Source organism: Euleptes europaea, chromosome 12 (genome assembly GCF_029931775.1).
Source record: "Euleptes europaea isolate rEulEur1 chromosome 12, rEulEur1.hap1, whole genome shotgun sequence".
Classification (NCBI taxonomy): domain Eukaryota; kingdom Metazoa; phylum Chordata; class Lepidosauria; order Squamata; family Sphaerodactylidae; genus Euleptes; species Euleptes europaea.
Genome location: NC_079323.1, coordinates 10,273,375 through 10,295,334, shown reverse-complemented (window position 1 = coordinate 10,295,334; position 21,960 = coordinate 10,273,375). Strand labels below are relative to the sequence as shown.

Genomic DNA, 21,960 nt, shown 5'->3' with positions numbered 1-21,960 from the left:
TGGGTAGACCAATGGCCTGACCCAGTATAATGCACTATGCAATACAAACATAATTCAAATAGAAGAATCTGCCAAGCAAAGTGTGAATTAATGTCCAATGAAGCACTGATTACTTCCAGTATTAGGCTTCTTCCACATAAAATGGGAAGTGTTTGCACCCACAGGTCCACTGCACAAACGGAGATCTAGAATCAGTGCCGTTTCGTAAAGCCTTCTTCAGTGTGCTGTAAGACACACAAGTGTGTTAATCCATACAATGCAATACTGGGTAGGACAAATTTCCCATTCCCATTCCAACTTTGCTATGGGTTGAGTAACTATGTGTAGATCTTGAGTCTGTGTAGCAACAATATATTTTGGGTGAGTGGGTATTTTGCTTGGCATCCTGTATTTTTTTCATATGTACCATTCTGTTTGGTACAGAGCTATTCAGTTGTTGCTTTGCTGCTCTGACTCAGTATAAAGCAGCTGCATGTGGTCATGGGGAATCTGGGAGTAAACTGAGCCCCAGAGGAGTCAGCGCCCTCCTAACTGTGCTACCCCGAGTGACTGCTTGGGTGATTTGAACGGAGAACTGGACTCACTTGTAGCCTTTACCTACTGTGTATCTGTTAGGGTTGCCAACCTCCAGATAATAAAGCAATCACAATATTAAATCAATCACAAAATTATCACAGCAAGGTGTATTAAGTGCAGTGAATAACATACAACACACAAAACTATATACAATCCTACGTTAACAATCCTGAAAGGTACAAGTCTCAAAAGTTCAACTATGAGCAATCTTCATAGAAGAATGATGATGGAGTTTGATACAAATATGGAGTCCCATAAAGGTACAAGTATCCAAAATTGCAGAAAAATCTTCATAGAAGAGTAGTAAGGGGGACGATCGTTTCTGTTCTTCTTCAGCATCTGTGCAACTATGCATTGGAAATGAAGTATCCCTGATGGGAACATTATAATATATATTTGGCATAGCTGCGTTTCTCATCCCTTATGGGAGAAAAGAATTGATATTGGAATACATACAAACTGATCTTAACTAAACGGGGCTGAAGAAGAACAGAAACGATCGTCCCCCTTACTACGCTTCTATGAAGATTTTTCTGCAATTTTGGATACTTGTACCTTTATGGGACTATTTGTATGAAACTCCCTCGTCATTCTTCTATGAAGATTGCTCATAATTGAACTTTTGAGACTTGTACCTTTCAGGATTGTTAACATAGGATTGTATATAGTTTAGTGTGTTGTATGTTATTCACTGCACTTAATACACCTTGTTGTGATAATTTTGTTATTGATTTAATATTGTGATTGCTTTAATATCATCAGCCTTTCCTGTACTTAATTCCTTACCTGTGGTAGTAGTACAGAGGTGTTTATTTTGGTTGCTTAACCTCCAGGTAATGGCTGGAGATCTCCCATTACAACTGATTTCCAGCTGATAGAGATCAGTTCACCTAGAGAAAATGGATGCTTTGGCAACTGGACTCTATGGCACTGAAGTCCCTCCCCTCTCCTAACCCCGCCCTCCTCAGGCTCCGCCAAAAAAACTCCCACCGGTGGCAAAGAATGACCTGGCAACCTTATTATCTGTACATTTCTCCCCCTCACAACCAGATTGTTCTCAGTTGTAAATTTCCAAAGCTCTTTTAAACTCAACCGAGGGACTAATCTCTTTGCTTGACAGGTATGAGATCATGAATTTCAAGAAGATGGGGAAGGATTATTTCGACTACATCAACGTTGGCAGCTGGGATAACGGGGAGCTGAAAATGGACGACGATGAAGTCTGGTCGAAGAAAAACACCATCATCCGATCTGTCTGCAGTGACCCTTGCGAGAAAGGAGAGATCAAGGTAAATAAACGGTTCTGGGATTGTTATGCAGGTCCTTTCCTGACCATCCAGCCTTGGTAGGGGTCAGGTCTTTGGAACTGGATATAAAGGCTGTCAGGGCCTTAGCTGATGTGAAAGAAGAGCTTTAATTAAAAGTTCTGCATGCTCCGGCTGCAAACTCTAAGAGTACTTGGGTGAAGCAATCTCCCTCCCATTAAAATCTTTTTTTTTCCTCCCCTGATTGCTTTCGGCAATGTCTCAATCTTTTGTGCTTAATAACTTTTATCCAGGGTTGGAAACTGTGCACGCATCCATCAAGATAAATTTGAAAATGAGGCCAACAGCTGCACAGTTTTCCTCCTCCACCACCCCTACCCTCTGTCATTTATATTTGAACGGCTATCACTCCATTAGCATTGAAAAGAGGCAGCCCCGTCACAATGGTTGCTTTGCCTATTTGGGTGGGGGGCGATCAGGATATCCCAAGAGGAGGAGGAGGAGGAGGAGAAGAGTTGGTTTTTATATGCCGACTTTCTCTACCACTTAAGGCAGAATCAAACCAACTTACAATCTCCTTCCCTTCCTCTCCCCACAACAGACACCCTGTGAGGTAGGTGAGGCTGAGAGAGCTGTGACTAGCCCAAGGTCACCCAGCTGGCTTCATGAGTCGGAGAGGGGAAACCAACCCAGTTCACCAGATTAGCCTCTGGCGCTCATGTGGAGGAGTGGGGAATCAAACCCGGTTCTCCAGAACAGAGTCCACCGCTCCAAACCACCGCTCTTAACCACTACACCGTGTTGGCTGGTGATGAGCAGCCTTTAGGGACCGTGAAGCTCAGATAAAAGGAAGTACTTCTTCACACAACATGTAGTTAAATTGTGGAACTCCCTGCCCCAGGATGTGGTGATGGCTGCCAACTTGGAAGGCTTGAAGAGGGGAGTGGACATGTTCATGGAAGAGAGGGTTAACCATGGCTACTAATCAAAATGAATACTAGTCATGATGCATACCTATTCTCTCCAGGATCAGAGGAGCATGCCTATTATATTTGGTGCTTTGGAGCATAGGCAGGATAATGCTGCTGCAGTCGTCTTGTTTGTGGGCTTCCTAGAGGCACCTGGTTGGCCACTGTGTGAACAAACTGCTGGACTTGATGGACCTTGGTCTGATCCAGCATGGCCTTTCTTATGTTCTTACCCGGAGTTGCTTCCCCTGATTTAGTAGCAGAATCGCCACTGGTGTCTCCTCACCATATTCTCCTTGTCTGGCAACAGCCTTTGTAAATAATAGCATGCAGGTACTCTGCAGTAACTAAGATGCCACTCTGGAAATGATGTCAGCTCATTGCCTCAGAGGAATTCTTGGGCTGATCACATGGGCACTTGGAATGGTCCGTCGACAACTTCCGTCATTTGGAAAGGTGAATAGATTCACAGTATCTGTAAGACATAGCCTGTCAAATGTGAATGGATAATAAATAATTTAAAAAAATAATTTAAAAAAAGAAGGGATCATCTGAAGTGAAAATGTTGCCATTAAGAAATAAAAACCAAAATCTTTCTTTCTTTCTTTCTTTCTTTCTTTCTTTCTTTCTTTCTTTCTTTCTTTCTTTCATCCCTCCCTCCCTCCCTCCCTCCCTCCTTACTTCCTTCCTTCCTTCCTTCCTTCCATGTTCCTCCTAGGTTATCCGCAAAGGAGAAGTCAGCTGCTGCTGGACTTGTACACGATGTAAAGAGAATGAATTTGTCTTCGATGAATACACCTGCAAAGCGTGTGACCTGGGATCCTGGCCCACTGAGGACCTCACAGGTAGGCTCCTCCCAATCCTCTTTCTAAATGATATCATGCCAATGGCCCCAACTGGCACCCAGAATGACACCAGGATAGGGTTGCCAACCTCCAGGTGGAAGCAGGTGATCTCCAGGAATTACAAGTGATCTCCAGGCCACAGAAGTAGCTGGTTTATTTATGATTTATTTATTTAAAATATGTATTTCACTTTTCCTGGAGAAAATGTCTGCTTTGGAAGGTGGACTGTATGGCATTGTACCCGACTCAGGTCCCTCCTTTGCCTACTCACTCTGCCAAATTATTACCCATGGGCTTTGCTTCTTCATTTGCGGCTTTCTGTATTTTCCCCCTCCTGGGTCCTAAACTGAACTGCAGGTTTGCAGTGATCCAGGAATCTTGATCTCTAATTAAAAATATATATATTTTTTGGTCTGGCTTGTCCAATCGAAAATATGATTCCCTCTTCTTTTCCTGCTCAGTGGTCAAGATTAATTTTTCATATTTTTTGGCACTGCAGGAATGATTAATTGAGACAGGATTCAGCTGGGGATATTGCCAGGAATTTGTGACTTAAAAAAAAAAAGCTTTCTGCATTCCCTCATTCATGTGTTTACAGGATATTAATCACAATTCAGCTTCAGCAGAAGTTGTGATATTTGGGGAAATACTAAAATAGAAAAAAATGGATTCTTTGGGTGCACATACACAGGTTTTTTTACCCACATATCTTTTTTTACCTACATATAAATCCTAAATCCCCAACCCCTCCCCAAACCCCACTGGAGATCTCCTGCTGTTACAACTGATCTCCAGCTGATAAGAGATCAGTTCACCTTAGGGGTGCCAGGTGCCCTCTGGTGGCAGGCAAACCCCCGGTAATGCGCCCCTCTGCCTGCCGACCAGCTGAGGGTCGGCAGGCAATCGTGCAGTGGCTGGCCCTGTTTAATCTGGTTGCCATATTCCACACCAGCTGAAGCTACTAAACAGTCTTCAGAGGGAGACCCATGAAGACCACACTATGGCAGTCCAGCCCCGAATATTACATTCTTTGCAACTTGTAGAGTAGAAGAAACCTCTTGTTAGGGCTGGGCAAGGACGGGGAGTAGCTGTAATTAATTCCACAAGCATTTGATTTATCTTCAGGCCATATTGGCATTTCTCGTTCTTAATGTCTTCTAAATGTGCCGGCAATTTGATTTTTGAGACGAGAACAAGAAGGCCAGATATTTTGCCTTTCGTGATGTGCCTTAAATGCTGCATTTAATGACTGCACATTAGAAAAGTGCATTTTATTATAACTGTAAGAAAAGCTTCTAATTGATCTGATAGAGTGAACTAAGCCCTCGAAAGGGAGTTTCTGCTCCTCCTGACTGACAGTTCAGCTCTTTAGCAAGGCTGATTCTGTGAACGTTTGGGGAAGGGAGGGACTTCAATGCCATAGAGTTCAATTGCCAAAGTGGCCCTTTTTCTCCAGGTGATCTGATCTCTATCAGCTGGAGATCAGTTGAATTAGCAGGCTATCTCCTGCTACTACCTGGCAGTTGGCAACCCTACCCCACCCTGTACAGCCCCAGTCTGAACTGGGGACATGCACAGGTGTTCTTTCTATTAAAAACCAACAAAACCAACATGGGAGAAATCTTTTTGCTGATCTCCCAGAATCTGATCTAGTTGGGCCCTTAGCATCAGAGGAGAGATCTCGTTTTCAGCATCGGCTTCCTGATTTTCACTGGAGACGATCCAGATTGCCCTCGAAAACATGCCAAGAAAATTTGGTGTGTGGTCCTTGCAATCCACAATTAGAATCCACATTTCATGTGAAGTGTGTCAGCTTCTACCATCTCCCATCTTTGAGCTGTCAGCCAAGTTATTTTTATAGACTATTCTATGCCGCATGACTGCCTTTTCTTCTGCTCAACTTTGAAAAAAATACAGCCCTGTAAAATTATATTTGCATGAACAAAATGTAAAAATCCATGAAGTTTCCACCCATTAGTATAAATAGCATTGGCTGAAGCAAAGTTTCGTTAAGAAAATACAGGTTGGGTAATCTTAATATAACAGTAAAAATTTCTTGGGGAAAATATTCTATGTATTGCCACCTTGAATGCTTGGTTGGGGATCAGATAGGGTTTCCAACCAGCAGGTGGTGGCTGGAGATCTCCCGTTATTACAACTGATCTCCAGGAGATAGAAATCTGTTTCCTGGAGAAAATGGCCATTTGGCAATTGGACTCTATGGCATTGAAGTCCCTCCCCTCTCCAAAGCCCACCTCCTCAGACTCCACCCCCAAAATCTCCAGGTATTTCCCAACCCAGAGCTGGCAGTCCTAGGCCCAGATGGGATCTAACCTCTGGTCATGTTCTAAACTGGGGAAGAATCTGAAAAGTATACATAGCTGGACAACAGGAGCTGGTGGAAGAAACAGCTAAGGATGCCAACCTCCAGGTGAGATCTGGAGTTCTCCCAAAATATGATTTCCAGACTATAGAGATAGGTTCCCCTGGAGGAAGTGGCAGCTATAGAGGTAGGGTTGCCAGGTACCTCTTTGCCACTGGCAGGAGGTTTGGGGGGCGGAGCCTGCGGTGGGGAGGGATCTCAATGCCATAGAGTCCATTTGCCAAAGCGGCCATTTTCTCCAGGGGAACTGATGTATATCGGCTGGCAATCATTTGTAATAGCAGGTGATCTCCAGCGAATATCTGGATTTTGGCAACCATGGGGCATTATCTTCCACTAAAGTCCCTCCCCTCCCCAAACCTTGCCCTCCCCAGTCTCCACCCCCCCCCCAAAAAAAAATGTCCAGGAATTTTCCAACCTGGAGTAGGCAACTCTATCTTGAAAACACACAACCAAACAAAGGGGAGCTTTGTCCAATATCCTTTAAGTTACATGAAGCGGGGTGCGTTTCTCTGCACAAATGGAGCCAATGGCTCAATAGATTATCCGTTCCGTAAGGCTGCAAAGTAGAGAGAGGTGTGGATAATTAATGGATGGTGTAATCACACCTATTGTGGCAAGGTTGATTAGGAAAGTCTGTGTCAGCTTTATAAAAGGAAAATAATGGCTGGTGTACAGTGATAAATTATCCCGAAATGCAATCAAATGGAGTGTGGGGGCAAAGGTGATGCTCTGTGATTTTTGCAATGAGCTTAATGCCTGGCGATTGGCCAAATCGTTTGACCTGGGGAGGGAAAAAAAGATGGGAGACAGTCGGCTCATCAAGACTGCAGAAAGGGATATGCAAACGGTGAGAAAAATGCAGTAGGCCCCAGTGAACTGCTATTACAACTGATTGCCAGCCGATAGAGATCAGTTCCCCTGGAGAAAATGGCTGCTTTGGCCATTGGACTCTATGGCATTGAAGTCCCTCCCCTCCTCAAACCCCGCCCTCCACAGGCTCCGCCCCAAAAACCTCCCGCCGGTGGCAAAGAGGGGCCTGGCAACCCTAATAATGCCACCGAGTCCACCTTCTAAAGCAGCCATTTTCTCCAGGAGAACTGATAGGCCCCCCTGAAGAAAATGGCTGCTTTGGAGGGTGGGCTGTACATAGGGTTGACAGGTGCCCGGTGGTGGCAGGCAAACCCCTGGCAATTCGCCTCTCTGCCCGCTGACCACCTGAGGGTTGGCGGGCAGACGTTCACGTGTGCGTACTCACCATGTGCACGTCACTTCTGGTTTACAACCGGAAGTGCTGCCTCGCGAGGGGCCAATATCACTCAAACTCTAATTTGAGTGGTAAAGGGCTACTTTACCACTCAAACTAAGAGGTATAAGGCCCCTCGGGAGGTGGCACTTCCATTTATAAACTGGGAGTGACACGCACGCACGCACGCAATCCCGACCTCATCCCATAGCCTCCCGCCTAGGGTTTCCAACCGCCAGGTAGTAGCAGGAGATCTCGTGCTAATACAACTGATCTCCAGCCGATAGCGATCAGTTCACCTGGAGGAAAATGGCTGTTTTGGCAATCGGACTCTATGGCATTGAAGTCCCACCCCTCCCCAAACCCCACCCTCCTCAGGCTCCGCCCCAAAAATCTACTGCCAGTGGTGAACAGGGACCTGGCAACCCTACTCCCACCGGAGGAGAGGGGGGACCTGGCAGCCCTAGCTGTACAGCATTGTACCACGCTGAGGTCCCCCCTCCCCAAACCCCACCCTCCTCAGGTTCCACCCCAAAATCTCCAGGTAATTCCCAACCCAGAGCTGGCAACCCTACAGAGGGGGGAGCAAGAAGAATGGGTAACTGGCAGAAATGGTAGGCTCCATATTGGTGCCTGAGTTGGACAAGCGCCCAAAGAATTCACCCAAGTGCTGCTCCCAGTTTAGTTCTCGTCAGTTACTCCTACTCTGTGGTAGGGATGCCAGCCTTAAGGTTGCCAGCTCCAGGTTGGGAAATAACTGGGGGCAGAGCCTGAGAAGGGAGGGGCTTGGAGAGGGGAGGGACTTCAATGCCACAGAGTCGAATTGTCAAAGCGGCCATTTCCTCCAGGGGAACTGAGCTCTGTCGCCTGGAGATCGGTTGTAATAGCGGGAGATCTCCAGCTACTACCTGGTGGTTGGCAACCTGAGCCAGCCTCCAGGTAGGACCTGGGGATCTCCTGGAATTGCAGCTCATCTCTGGAGAAAATGGGTGCTTTGGAGGGTGGACTTTGTGGTTTGTACCCCACTGAGGTCCCTGTCCTCCCGAGGCTACATCCCCAATCCCCGGGAGCTTCCCAATCTGGATCTGGCAACCCTACCCCCCATCCCTACAATCACTCACAGTTGTCATGTCACTCAATCAGACAGAAAGAGGAGTTGCAGGTTGCTTATATAAATTAATGGTAAAAGATGAAGAGTATGTGATAAGATTGATACAGAGTAAATGGCAGAAAGAGGGTCCATTGTCAAGAGAATTAATAAAGGGAATAATGCAAGGGTTGAAAAATATGAAAATGGATGAATATAAAGAATTGGGAAGGAAAATAATTTTAAAATGGTATAGAACCCCGGCGCAGATTGCTTGTATGGTGAGGGGTTTGAGTTCAAAATGTTGGTCAAAGCAAAGGATGGTTTGCACATATGTGGTGGGACTGTCCGAAAGTAAAATTGTTTTGGGGGAAAATTATGAAAAAGATGGAGAAATTATTTAGAATAACAATTCATTTAAATAAGGAATTCCTATTTATGGGAGTAATAGGTAATAATAAAATAGACAGGAAAAGTCAAGACTTATTTAAAGCTATGATATTAGCGGGCCAGGCAGTGATAGCAGCGGGTTGGAAAGATTATGACAAGTGGTCAATGGAAAAGTGGAACAATTATCTTTTCGGTCAGGTTCAATCCAAAGTTATTGCACGTATAACCCAAGATAAGTGTATAAATAAAATGCAAGATATTAAAGAAAAATGGTCAAGTTATATGGAATGGATAAAAAAAGAAGAAGCCAATTCGCACATAGCATATAAGATGGAAAGATTGTGCTCATGGTTAAAACTGTAAAGGGAGCCTTTGGTCCGAGGGGGGGAGTTGAAAGTGGGGGGGAGGGAAGGGGGAAAAAGAGGTAAACTAAATGCCACTCAATCAGAAATCTGGAATGACAGTAGAATCCTGCTATCTAGCATAACTATAGTTTCACCTAAGAATATATTCTTTGGCAGGCACCATCTCCTTATTTGCCGCTACTGACAATCACAAGTCAATTTATTTCTGCTTCTCTGTTTCTCCCAGGTTGCGATTTAATCCCAGTCCAGTACCTCCGATGGGGAGATCCAGAACCCATCGCAGCGGTTGTTTTTGCCTGCTTGGGTCTCCTGGCCACCATGTTTGTCACCGCTATCTTCATCATGTACCGCGACACGCCGGTGGTCAAGTCCTCCAGCCGGGAACTCTGCTACATCATCTTAGCCGGCATCTTTTTGGGTTACCTGTGTACCTTCTGCCTCATCGCCAAGCCCCAGCAGATCTACTGCTACCTTCAAAGAATCGGCATCGGCCTCTCGCCTGCGATGAGCTACTCCGCCCTGGTGACCAAGACCAACCGCATTGCCAGGATCCTCGCAGGCAGCAAGAAGAAGATCTGCACCAAGAAACCGCGCTTCATGAGCGCCTGTGCCCAACTGGTCATTGCGTTTATCTTGATCTGCGTGCAGCTGGGCATCATCGTAGCCCTCTTCATAATGGAGCCACCAAATATCAAGCACGATTACCCGAGCATCCGAGAAGTGTACCTGATTTGCAACACCACCAATTTGGGGGTCGTGACTCCCCTCGGATACAATGGCTTGCTCATCCTGAGTTGTACTTTCTATGCGTTCAAGACCAGGAATGTCCCCGCAAACTTCAACGAGGCCAAGTACATTGCCTTCACGATGTACACCACGTGTATCATCTGGTTGGCCTTTGTGCCGATTTATTTCGGGAGCAACTATAAGATCATCACAATGTGCTTTTCGGTAAGCCTGAGCGCCACCGTGGCTCTGGGCTGCATGTTCGTACCGAAGGTGTACATCATCCTCGCCAAGCCAGAGAGGAACGTGCGTAGTGCGTTTACCACTTCCACTGTGGTCCGCATGCACGTCGGGGATGGGAAGTCTTCTTCTGCGACAAGCCGTTCCAGTAGTCTGATCAACTTGTGGAAAAGAAGAGGATCTTCTGGAGAGACTCTAAGGTAACGGTTGCTAATATGGATGGGGTGTTTTTTTGGTTTTTTTGTTTTGTTTTGAGTTGTGGATTTAACCAGTGGTTATAGTGGAAGAAATACAACAACAAACGTTGTCTCTTTTAGTTAGCCACACATCTTACTGTTTTTGTTTTTAAGAAAGGTCCAGCGGTCTTCAGCTTTCTCAATACCCAACTTTATAGAAATCAATTTATTTTTCTCTTATGCACTATTTTTATGTTTATCCACCTGGAGCAAGTCTTCTCTCTCTTTCCTTTCGCTCTTTCTCCTTGTTTCATCTTCTGTCTTGCTCTCTCTCTCTCTCTGTCTCTCTCCCTCTCCCTCTCTCTGCCTGCTGGTTCCCCTTCTCTCTACAGCACTGATCAACTCAGTCAGATCATGTTCCAGTCAAATGTTCTCATCTGCACATCTATGCATTGCACCAAGGCTGACGTTCTATTTAGAATAGTCTAGCGGTCTTCAAACCATTGCTTGAAGACTAATGGTCAAGTCTGGAGGTACGTAACCTCCAGCACACGTGGCAAACTACAGTTATTATTAGGGTTGCCAGCTCTGGATTGGGAAATGCATGGAGATTTTTGGAGTGGTGCCTGAGGAGGGCAGGGTTTGGGAAGACGCTATTACAACTGATCTCCAGGTGACAGAGGTCCGTTCACCTTAAAAAAATGGCCGTGTTGGCAATTGGACTGTATGGCATTGAAGTCCCTCGCCTCCTCAAACCCCACCCTCCTCAGGCTCCACCCCCAAAATCTCCAAGTATTTCCCAACCCGGAGCTGGCAACCCTACTCAGCCTCCTGAAGCAAGTACTAGTATTTTATATGCAAGTACTAGTATTTTAAGGATAGGCCAATAATGAGGCTAGTTTTTACTGACTCATCGTGACCAGGTGGGTATCATGTGATCGGCCTCATTTGCATGGTTCCAGGAAGCACGTACTTACCTAGTCATATATCATTCTGATACGTGGTAAGCAGAATGTTATCACAAGTCTGCTGAAGATATGTGAGAAAATACATGACAAAGTAGATATACATGTTGGAAGAGTGGCAACATGGTATAACCTGATCCTGTTAGATCTTGAAAGCTAAGCATATGATATGATAACCATCTTCAAGTACTTGAAGAGCTGTCATATAGAGGATGGTGCTGAGTTGTTTTCTGTTGCCCCAGAAGGTTGGCCAGAACCAGCGGGTTGAAATTGCAACAAAAATGTTTCCGGCTAAACATTAGGCAGAACTTTCTAACAGCTAGAGCTGTTCCTCATTGGAACAGGCTTCCTCAGGAGGTGGTGGGCTCTCCTTCCCTGGAGGTTTTTAAGCAGAGGCTAGATGGCCATCTGTCAGCAATGCTTATTCTGTTACATTAGAGGAAGGTTTGCATCAGTATTTGGCTCTCGTGACCATTTCTTGGATTCCTAGAGTGGTGCCGATTGACACTTTGAGTTCAGAAAGCAATTTTCCTCCATGACAGATTTGACAGTGATCCTAAAGGGTTTTTCCCTCCATCTTCTGGGCATGGAGTAGGGGGTCACTGGGGGAGGCAGTTGTGAATTCCCTGCATTGTGCAGGGGTTTGGACTAGATAACCCTGGTGGTCCCTTCCAACTCTATGATTCTATGATTCAGGGTCAGAACGTGGATGGGACACCACCAAAGAAGGCTCTGCAGAGGGATGCAATGGCCAATCACCTCTGATTGGCCATTGCCTTGAAGGCCTCTTGCTGGGGTTGCCATATGTTCACTGCAACTTGAATGGCACATAAGTACGTTGATGTCCACCCAAATATAGTATGGTCCAGACTATACAAGGCAGTACAACGCAAGCATAATTTTTCAGCTTGAAGTGGTCTTGATGAGTCATCAGCACATGTGGCCGCCAAAGAAAACAAGGGATTCAAAACAAAAACGTACAGATTGCTTCTTCCTTTTTGGAAGTCATTAATCCAAGATTCCTTTCACTCCACTGATAGTCAGGCTCCCTGGTTTGACAGTATATCTCTTCCCAGTGAAAAGACAACATAATTGGTACAAAACTAGAAATTAATCATTCACCATTCAGAAGATAGGATCATTAGTTGCTATTTTTGGAGTTCCTTAAGTGTTTTCCAAGTGAGTCATCCGGTATAAATTCCGATCTTCTCGAAATGTTGCTTCCTACTCTTTGCCCTTCTTTCCTTGCCTGCTGATACTTATTTAGAAATCTTGCAGGGTGCTATTGCTCCCAAACCATGACATCATCTTTACCTGTCGGCCGTCGATCTCACGCTTGCAGCTTTCCGCCTTGCTGTCAATAGATGAACCCCCTTCTTCATTGAGCAGCTTATCCCTGCTGGTCCTTAAAAATGAAACGATTTGTAATTATAATACTATTGAGCACACTGACGTTTGCACTACTGTATAGCATAAGATAAGCTAAAAAAGGACAGGTCCCTGCCTCAAGAAAATGATAGTCCAAAGCTGCCAACAGAGGGATGGGACAAGTGAGATTAACAAGGGATTCATGAATGGTAGTGGATGCAGTTGCACATGCCTAGATTAGGGTTGCCAGGTGTGTGGTTTTGGTGACTAATTGCCCCTCAATTAACCCAGCTACTCTGGAGGGCAGCCATGCACACATGTGGCCACACAGACAGGATGACGCCACTTCCAGGTTTACCCCTGGAAGTGCTCCATCGCCGCAGCCAGTGTAGCACTTAAACCCCCAAAATTTGAGTGCTAAATTGGCCGTGGCGATGCTGCACTTCCAGAAGTAAACCCGGAAGTGACGCCATCCCATGCGCTCAGCCGCCCCAGCCCCACCCCCTAAAACCTCCCACCAATCGAGCGGGGGGACCTGGCAACCCTAACCTAGTTATTATCCCTCTGTGCCTTATGCCAATTACATACATGCATTGCATGCACATCGGGGCTCAGTGCAGACCCTTGGCGAAATGTGCTTGGTTCGAGTCCGGTAGCATTTTAGAGACCAACACAAATTTGGGGGTAAAAGCTTTCAAGAGTCAAAGCTCCCTTCATCAGAGAGTCAGCTTTGACTCTCGGAAGCTTATACCCCCAAATTTGTGTTGGTCTCTAAGATGTTATGGGACTCAAATCTAACTGTTCTTCTGCAGACCAACACAGCTACCCTCTGAAACTATTGTAGCTAAATGTGTGATCATTGGGGGGGGGGGCAGGACCAGCAGGTGCCATCCCACCAGGGGAGGTGCTGTGGCTCAGTGGTAGAGCATCTGTTTGACATGCTAAAAATCCCAGGTTCAATCCCCAGCATTTCCAGTTAAAAGGACGCTATGGCATTATACCCCACTAAGCTCACTCAATATAGGAAGCGATAGCCTTCAGTTTGCAAGACCTATTAACAAGAGGACATTTTGGAAGTCATTAAGTCATAGGGTTGCCATAAGTTGGAACATAACACACACACACGAGTGCATTCCTTTCCCCAAACCCCACCCTCCCCAGGCTCCAGGAATTTCCCAACCCAGAGTTGGCAACCATGAACCCCACCACTTTTCTCCGGGCTGTTCTCCCAAAACATTTGCCAGCTGCACATCTGAATTCTCTTTTGGTTCTGGAACTGCTAGAGCAAACAGGACTCTTGTTTTACTCAGAAGAAGAAGAGTTAGTTTTTATATGCCGACTTTCTCTACCACTTAAGGCAAAATCAAACAGACACAACAGACACCCTGTGAGGTAGGTGGGGCTGAGAGAGCTCTAACAGAGCTGTAATTTGCCCAAGATCACCCAGCTGGCTTCGTGTGGAGGAGTGGGGAAATAAATCCAGTTCACCAGATTAGCGTCCACCACTCCTGTGGAGGAGCGGGGAATCAAGCCCAGTTCTCCAGATCAGAGTCCACCGCTCCAAACCACCGCCCTTAACCACTACACCATGCTGGCTATTTATGCAGTGGATCTCATTCAAGAGCAAGTAGGAGGAAAGGGACAGCAAGCAGGCTCAGGAAGCAGCCTAGCACACCCATAGCGCCAGCCTCTTTGCCTGCTATCTGTGTGTATGAGAGAGGGAAAGTCAAAGCGCCAACACTACTGTTGCCCTCCCCAGTGACGGTTAAGCCCTTCATCAAAAATTGTCATCCTTTCCTGCCCAGCAGGCCTCCTGTTATTGTTGTCTTATTTATTTAAGCGCAACCAGATCAGCACCTGGATCTGTAATGAGGCTGGTAATGACAGAAAAGAAAATTCGTAACTTTGAAAAAAGGAAACGGAAAATTCGTAACTGTTTGAAAATTCATTAACCTCTTGGCACTACTTGACAATTCAAATTCAAATACACAGAGGGCAGAATCTCATCACTTTCTCCTACTGTGTCTTTCTTTGATGAAGAAAGACTTCCTCTAAGATGTTCCTCTGGATACATGTGATTGCCATTTGTCCATGCACGTACAGCTTTGGTATGTGCAAACATGTGCTCTCAACAATCCAGTGATCCATTTGAGCATAACAAAGTTGGAAAACAAACACATTGCCCTATTCTCACAAAATTTCAACCAGGAACCTCAGAGGTACTGTGCGCTCCTGTTACGCATGGTTGGTGTGCCAAAATCGATCATCTACAGTCACCGTTTTTCACAAAGATGATGCTTTGGTCCTATCAAAATGTTATCCATTGAGCTATTTATGCAATGGATCTTGTTCTTAATTGAGAGATGGTTCAGCTTAGCTAAATGCCCAGTACACAGATAAGTAAGTCCTTAATTCAGATTTTGCCTTTGCCCTGATGTTACTAAGTTGCCTTAGGAAACTCATTCTGTTCAGTATCAGTTCCCAATATGCAATGGGATACTGGCCTATCTTAGAGAGTTCCGTGGCACAGAGTAGTAAACTGCAGTACTGCAATCCAAGCTCTGCTCACAACCTGAGTTCGATCTTGACGGAAGTTGGTTTCAGGTAGCCAGCTCAAGATTGACTCAGCCTTCCATCCTTCTGAGGCCGGTGAAATGAGTACCCAGCTTGCTGGGGGTCAAGTGTAGATGACTGGGGAAGGCAATGGCAAACCACCTTGTAAACATAGTCTGCCTAGTAAACACTGGGATGAGACGTCACCCCATGGGTCAGTAATGATGCGGTACTTGCACAGGGGATTACCTTTACCTCTTTACTGGCCTATTTTACTGGGTGGTTGTTGAGATTATTGAGATTAAGCTTTTGTGCACTGGGCTTGATTCCCTACTGTCACAACGTTAACCACGTCAACCACTGTCCAGATAGCACCTGATCACCTCAGTGGAAACTAGGGCTGACAGTAAAGCACAGGAAGCTGCCTTATACTGAATCAGATCATTGGTTCATGAAGTTCAGTATTGGCTACTCTGACTGGCAGCGGCTTTTTGGCAGTGTTGAAGACAGAGTCATCTGCTGAATTCCCAGCTGTCGCTGAACAGTTAAAGTCACCCTGCATGGCCTGCCAGAAAATGTGTGGCAACCCATTAAAGGCACATAGCAACACATAGGGCTGTTTTCTTTTGTGTTTCAAGCTTCCCCATCATCTCTTCAGCCCCAGGAACGCAGGCCATTTCTATCTAATAACCCACCTAACCCAAAACAACAGCACATTGTGAAGAAATCCTTCCTCTCCCTCATGTTTGGCACCTGGCTCATGAATCTATTCAAGCCAACGCTGAAGGGACGGGAAGCCAAAACACAACAATACACAAAGTGGTTGTCGAATTGGAACTGGCTGGATATATTTAGATGGTACAGAGTGTTGTAAAGGTGTGAGTCACCGCTGGGTTCTTAAAGGAGCACACTGTTTAAGTTACCCCAGGGCACTGAAGGACCCCTGTCATTAACACGGTGCTCTTTGGACGCTAATTGATGGTGCAGCCAAGTTGAGTCAAAGGACTGTCAGAGGGATAACAGCCAGGGTGCCGCTCACAAACCTTTCATGTTTGTCGGCTTTGAAACGAGAGCTAAAAGGGCTTTAATAAAAGCAGCGTGTCTACCTCAAGCCTAGGTGGTTGTTTGTGTAGGATGGTGCTTGATTCCAAATCTCAGAAACTGTGGCGTTCTTGGCTAGAATGAAGGGGGAGATGTTGATCCATGGTGGCTTCAAGGTTGGTGCTCAATACAGAATCTCAGGAACGGTAGCATTCTTGGCCAGAATAAATGGTCAAATGTTGATCCATGATGGATTCAAGGATGGTGCTTGATGCACAGTTTCAGGAATGATGGTATTCTAGGCCAGAATGAATGGCCAGATGTTGATCCATGGGTTCAAGGAAAATGCTTGATGAACAGTCTCAGGAATGGTGGCGTTCTTGACCAGAAGGAATGGTCAGATGCTGATCCATGGTGGATTCAAGGATGGTAGTTGATGCAGAATCTCAGGAACGGGCCAGAGTGAATGGTCGGTTGTTGATCCATGGTGAGTATTAATAGGGGACACTTAATTCTAGTAAGACTGCTGTGTGGTGAAAACGTTTGGGAAGACACCTCCAATAGCTCACCTCAGAGGACTATCCAGAACAGAGAGCCATCAGGCTGTAGCCATTGCAGTGTCAGACTAGAATCCAGGAGACCCAGGTTGGAATCCCCACTCTGCCATGGAAGCTTGCAGGGTGACCTTGGGCCAGTTGCCCACTCTTAGCCTTAACCCAGGTAAGTATTTGGATGGGAGACCTCCAAGGAATACCAGGGGTGTGATGCGGAGGCAGGCAGTGGCACACCACCCCTGAACCTCTCTTGCCTTGAAAACCCCACCTGTGGGAAGGCAACCTGGCTCAGCTGTAGAGGATATTTCACTTGCAGAAGGTCCCCAATTTGATTCTTGGCATCTCAAGGTAGCAGAAGATCTTAAGCAGCAAGTTTGGGTAAAGGTCTTTCTCAGACTGAGGCTGCAGAGAGCCGCTAACAGTCAGGGTAGACAATGTTCAGCCATAGGCAGTGAGATATGGCTTGGTTGAAGAGAATCTGCTTTGAAGGTCCTAGGCTGAGTTAAAGGATCTTGGGTGGCATGTGGTAGAAAAGGCGTTGCTTAGTCTGAGACCCTGGAAAGTCACAGCCAATCAGAGTTAATTTTGCCAGTCCTCTGCCAGCAACCCCCAGGATTGGGGGGGGGGGGGCAGGGCATGGCCAGCATCACATCAACTTCATTTCTGGATTAAACCCCGGAAGTGACATCACCACATTGTGGCAATGCTATGCAAATGCCATAAATCTCTATGGTGCAACCACAGAAATTTGAGGGATTCCTAGAATGTTGCCTGACACGGTGATGTCAACATGTTGTGTGATGGCTCCCCCGCAGTTTTTCCCCCATTGCTCCATTGAGCACCAGCTGAGGGCAGGAGAGAACCTCCAGCAGAAGATGCACTGCTGGCAGCAAGTAAGTGGCAACTCTAATTAGAATAGGCAATGCAATGTTAGATAGATCTGTTGTGGTCTGTTGTGGTATATGGAAGCTTATATGTTAAGAACATAAGAAAGTCCATGCTGGATCAGACCAAGGCCCATCAAATCCAGCAGTCTGTTCACACAGTGGCCAACCAGGTGCCTCTAGGAAGCCCACAAACAAGACGACTGCAGCAGGATTGTCCTGCCTGTATTCCACAGCACCTAAAAGAATAGGCATGCTCATCTGATCCTGGGGAGAATAGGTATGCATCATGACTAGTATCCTTTTTGACTAGTAAATATGTTCATATGTTCTCCTATGAATCTCCATCATTCAGTTTTATGTCTGCTTTGCAGGTGCTAAGGAGCCCCGTGGCGCAGAGTGTTAAGCTGCAGTACTGCAGTCAAAAGCTCTGCTCACGACCTGAGTTCGATCCCAACGGAAGTTGGTTTCAGGTAGCCGGCTCAAGGTTGACTCAGCCTTCCATCCTTCCGAGGTCGGTGAAATGAGTACCCAGCTTGCTGGGGGTAAAGGGAAGATGACTGGGGAAGGCACTGGCAAACCACCCCGCAAAACAAAAGTCTGCCTTGGAAACGTCGGAATGTGACGTCACCCCATGGGTCAGGAATGACCCGGTGCTTGCACAGGGGACCGTTACCTTTTACCTTTTTGCAGGTGCTAAAGGCTATTTTCCATGTCAATTTTTTGCAACAACAAAAAAGGCATTTAAAAATCTACATCTATGCCTAAAAACCTCCAGTGGAAGACTCCAATGAAAATAAAACGTTGGGATTGCAGAGTCAGAAATTTTCCTTCCCTCTATTTCCCTCTGTCGGTTATTGGATGCCATTACACCCTATGAATCAGCCAACACTGTAGTTTTGAATCTTGCTTGCTCTCATAGGGAGTTGAATGAAGGAAAGAATTTATCAGGACACTGTCTGGTTCATGGCCTTCTGCTGCTTATCTCTTTGGCTTAGTGTTGCCAGCCTTTAGATGGGGCCCTGAGATCTCCTGACATTGCAACGGCAACTGATCTCTGAGCTACAGAGATCCATTCCCCCTGGAGCCAGTGGCTGCTTTGGAGGGTGGACTCTATGGAATGAGGTCCCTTCTTTCCCCAAGCCCTCTAAAGGATCCACCCAAAAATCTCCAGGAATTTCACAAGCCAAAGTTGGTGACCCTAGTGCGCCTTTGCTTTTTGTCACAAGTAGAACTTAGCGAGTTTATGTCCTATACAACTTCATTTTTTTAAAAAACACCTTTCCAATTAATCGCTGAAATATAATGTAAATGGCTATCAAACCAACCGGTACATCTGCTATGAGGACCTTCAAATAAATATACTTTTGAAATGTGCATAATAAATTAAAAAGTAAATGTGCATAATGAATTAAAAGGTAAAAAGCTGTCCCCTGGGCAAGCACCGGGTCATTCCTGACCCATAGGGTGACGTCACATCCCGACGTGTACTAGGCAGTGCTTTGCCATTGCCTTTCCCGGTTGTCTACACTTTTAGGACAGTGTTTTTTGGAGTGTCTTCCAGGAAACCTTGGGTTTCCCTTACAGTTGTTGGGTTCCCCCTGGACACCGGCAGGGAATGGGGTGGGGGTTGGGATGCCAGATCCAGGATGAGAAACTCCCCATTGATTTGGGATCAGGAAAACAGGGATTTCAGGGGGTTACAATGCCATAGAGTCCACCTTCCCAAGCATCTATTTTATCCAGGGGAACTGATCTCTGTAGTCTGGAGATGAGCTGTAATTCTGGGGGATTCCCAGGTCCCACCTGGAGGCTGGCATCCCCAGAGTCCCTACAAGTTTAACAAGACTTCTTCTCTGAAAAGAAGAGAAAGAGGGACAAGCTTCCTGGATAGATAGCTTGACCAATGTCTGCCATCTTGTACTGCAGAGTGCAGCCAGAGGTAGGGTTGCCAGGTCCCTATCAGCCACCGGTGGGAGAATTTTGGGGTGGAGCCTGAGGAGGGTGGGGTTTGGGGAGGGGAGGGACTTCAATGCCATAGAGTCCAATTGCCAAAGCGGCCATTTTCTCCAGGTGAACCGACCTCTATCATTTGTAGATCAGTTGTAATAGCAGGAGATCTCCAGCTAGTACCTGGAGGTTGGCAAACCTAGCCGTAGGAGGATGTTGTATTCTATGTCACGTTCCGGGGCTTCTTAAAACGCGTACCCAGACACAAAATGTGCAGTTCCCAAAGAACATTAGAGCAGTTCAAAACTTCCAATCTTCTGCGTTAAGGCTGTCCAGTTCTGAGTGTGGCAGCTGCCAATGATAGTACCAAATCTCCCAAGGATTTTAGGGCAGCAGCTGCAGGAAAAAACAACTAAGGATCCAAACCAGCTGTTTCAAAGGGCAGACCATGCTGAGAAGGTTTCCTATCACACCAGGACAACTTGGTACGATAATGTTTGTAAAGAGCTTATTTTCCCAGCAAGTTGAAGAAGAAGAAAAACAAGAAGAGTTGGTTTGTTTTTTATATGCCGACTTTCTCTCCCACTTAAGGAAGAATCAAACGGGTTTACAATCACCTTTCCTTCCCCTCAACAGTAGGTAGGTGGGGCTGAGAGAGCTCTAAGAGAGCTGTGACTAGCCCAAGGTCACCCCGCTGGCTTCATGCATAGGAGTGGAGAAACCAACCCAATTCACCAGATTAGCATCCACCGCTCATGTGGAGGAGTGGGAATCAAACCCAGTTCTCCAGATTAGAGTCCACTGCTCCAAACCACTGCTCTTAACCACTACACCACGCTGGCTCTCCTATAAAATCTGGAATGTTGGAGGATGGTGGATGATCCATCTTCTTCACTCTCCAAGATTATTTATTCCGAGTGCTTCTCTTGACAAGTTGGATAATGTGATTAATGAAAATGTAAGGATTGCAAAGGCATCGCTGGGATGTATTTGTGATGCCGCGTGAAGGATATTGGATCTGAGTGGTTGTGATGAATTGCTCTTTTTTAAAAGGGGGGGCTCCATCATGTAACGAATTGAACTCCACGTACGGTATGATTACAATGGATTTTCATTTGCATGCTGAGCTTCAGTTCTCTTTGGGGAGTGTTTTTCTGGCATAAATTTGATTAAACTTCTTTTTCCCACTGAGTGTCTGCGTGCATTAGGGGAGCGTATTGTTTTGTCAAGTTCAGGAACATTTTTTTTGTTGTCGCTGACATAAAACGCATTTATGTAGAACTTGAATGCATTCAAAGGGCTCCTTATCTACCGTCTGTGTGATTTTCACAATGGGCTTTGCCGTGAAGGTCAGTCTAGTTATCTTCATTTTTGCAAGAGGCAGAGAAAGTAGAAGAAGAAGAGTTGGTTTTTATATGCCGACTTTCTCTACCACTTACAAAGTATGGGAACAGAAAAAGGCACAATGCTGTCAAAATTTGAAAACACACACTGAAATATGACACATACAAAAATCTCCAAAATCTATGACTCTTTAGGGGGTTTGTCCACATACAGGATAAAAACAAATGGTATGCTCTTTCATTCATTCCCCGCCCCCTAAATGTAACGCTTTAGAAGAGCAAGTTTATAAACTGTCAGATATTAGCCAAACTCCTGCACACAGTTAAGTTGGGTTGTTGAAATTAATAGATAGAAGCATGCTTAATTTCGCATTGGATTGTAGGCATCCCTTTGTAGCAAAAAAAATATTTTCAGATGTGGTACAGCAGAATCCCACTTGTGAATTGTCCTTCTAATGACACTAGAATGTCACAAGAGCTTGAGTAGCATAATGTTTAGAGAGTTGGACTGGAACCTGGGAGACCCGGATTCAAATCCCCACTTGCCATGAAAAGCATATGTCTCCATCCATAAACAAGATCTGCATCAGATCAGGGCTTGTGTTGCCAGTGTTACACATTGAGAGGGGCTGTGGCTCAGTAGAGCATCTGCTTGGCATGCAGAAGTTCCCAGGTTCAATCCCCAACATCTCCAGTTGAAAAGACCAGGTAATCGGTGACGTGAAAGACTTCAGTCTGAGACCCTGGAGAGCTGCTGCCAGTCTAACTAGGCAGTACTGAACTTGATAGAGTGATGGTCTGATTCACCATAACACAGCATCATGTGTTCAGTGTATGGCCTTGAAGAATCACCATCCGTCCCCTAATGCTACATGAGTCATGTGAGTAGACATAAGTGTTATATGAAGCTGTGTGGCCCATAGGACACCAGTGTTGTCTATTGGAGAAACTGCTAGATATACTCCTGAGATAATGTGTACTGGAACTGGCTGAGATTCAACCTGGTACATGCTGTCTACAAAGCATGCACTCAAC

The 21,960-nt window shown here is 45.8% G+C and overlaps 1 protein-coding gene across 2 annotated transcripts in view; it reads left to right on the top strand.

Moving 5' to 3' along the window:
• GRM5 (glutamate metabotropic receptor 5) overlaps positions 1-21,960 on the top strand; it is a 244,346-nt gene that overhangs the window by 199,157 nt on the left and 23,229 nt on the right. For both annotated transcript variants that reach the window (XM_056858387.1, XM_056858386.1), the window contains exons 5-7: positions 1,697-1,865; positions 3,528-3,654; positions 9,352-10,291. In XM_056858387.1, coding sequence (XP_056714365.1) covers positions 1,697-1,865; positions 3,528-3,654; positions 9,352-10,291 — 1,236 coding nt within the window. The remainder of the gene's footprint in view (positions 1-1,696; positions 1,866-3,527; positions 3,655-9,351; positions 10,292-21,960) is intronic.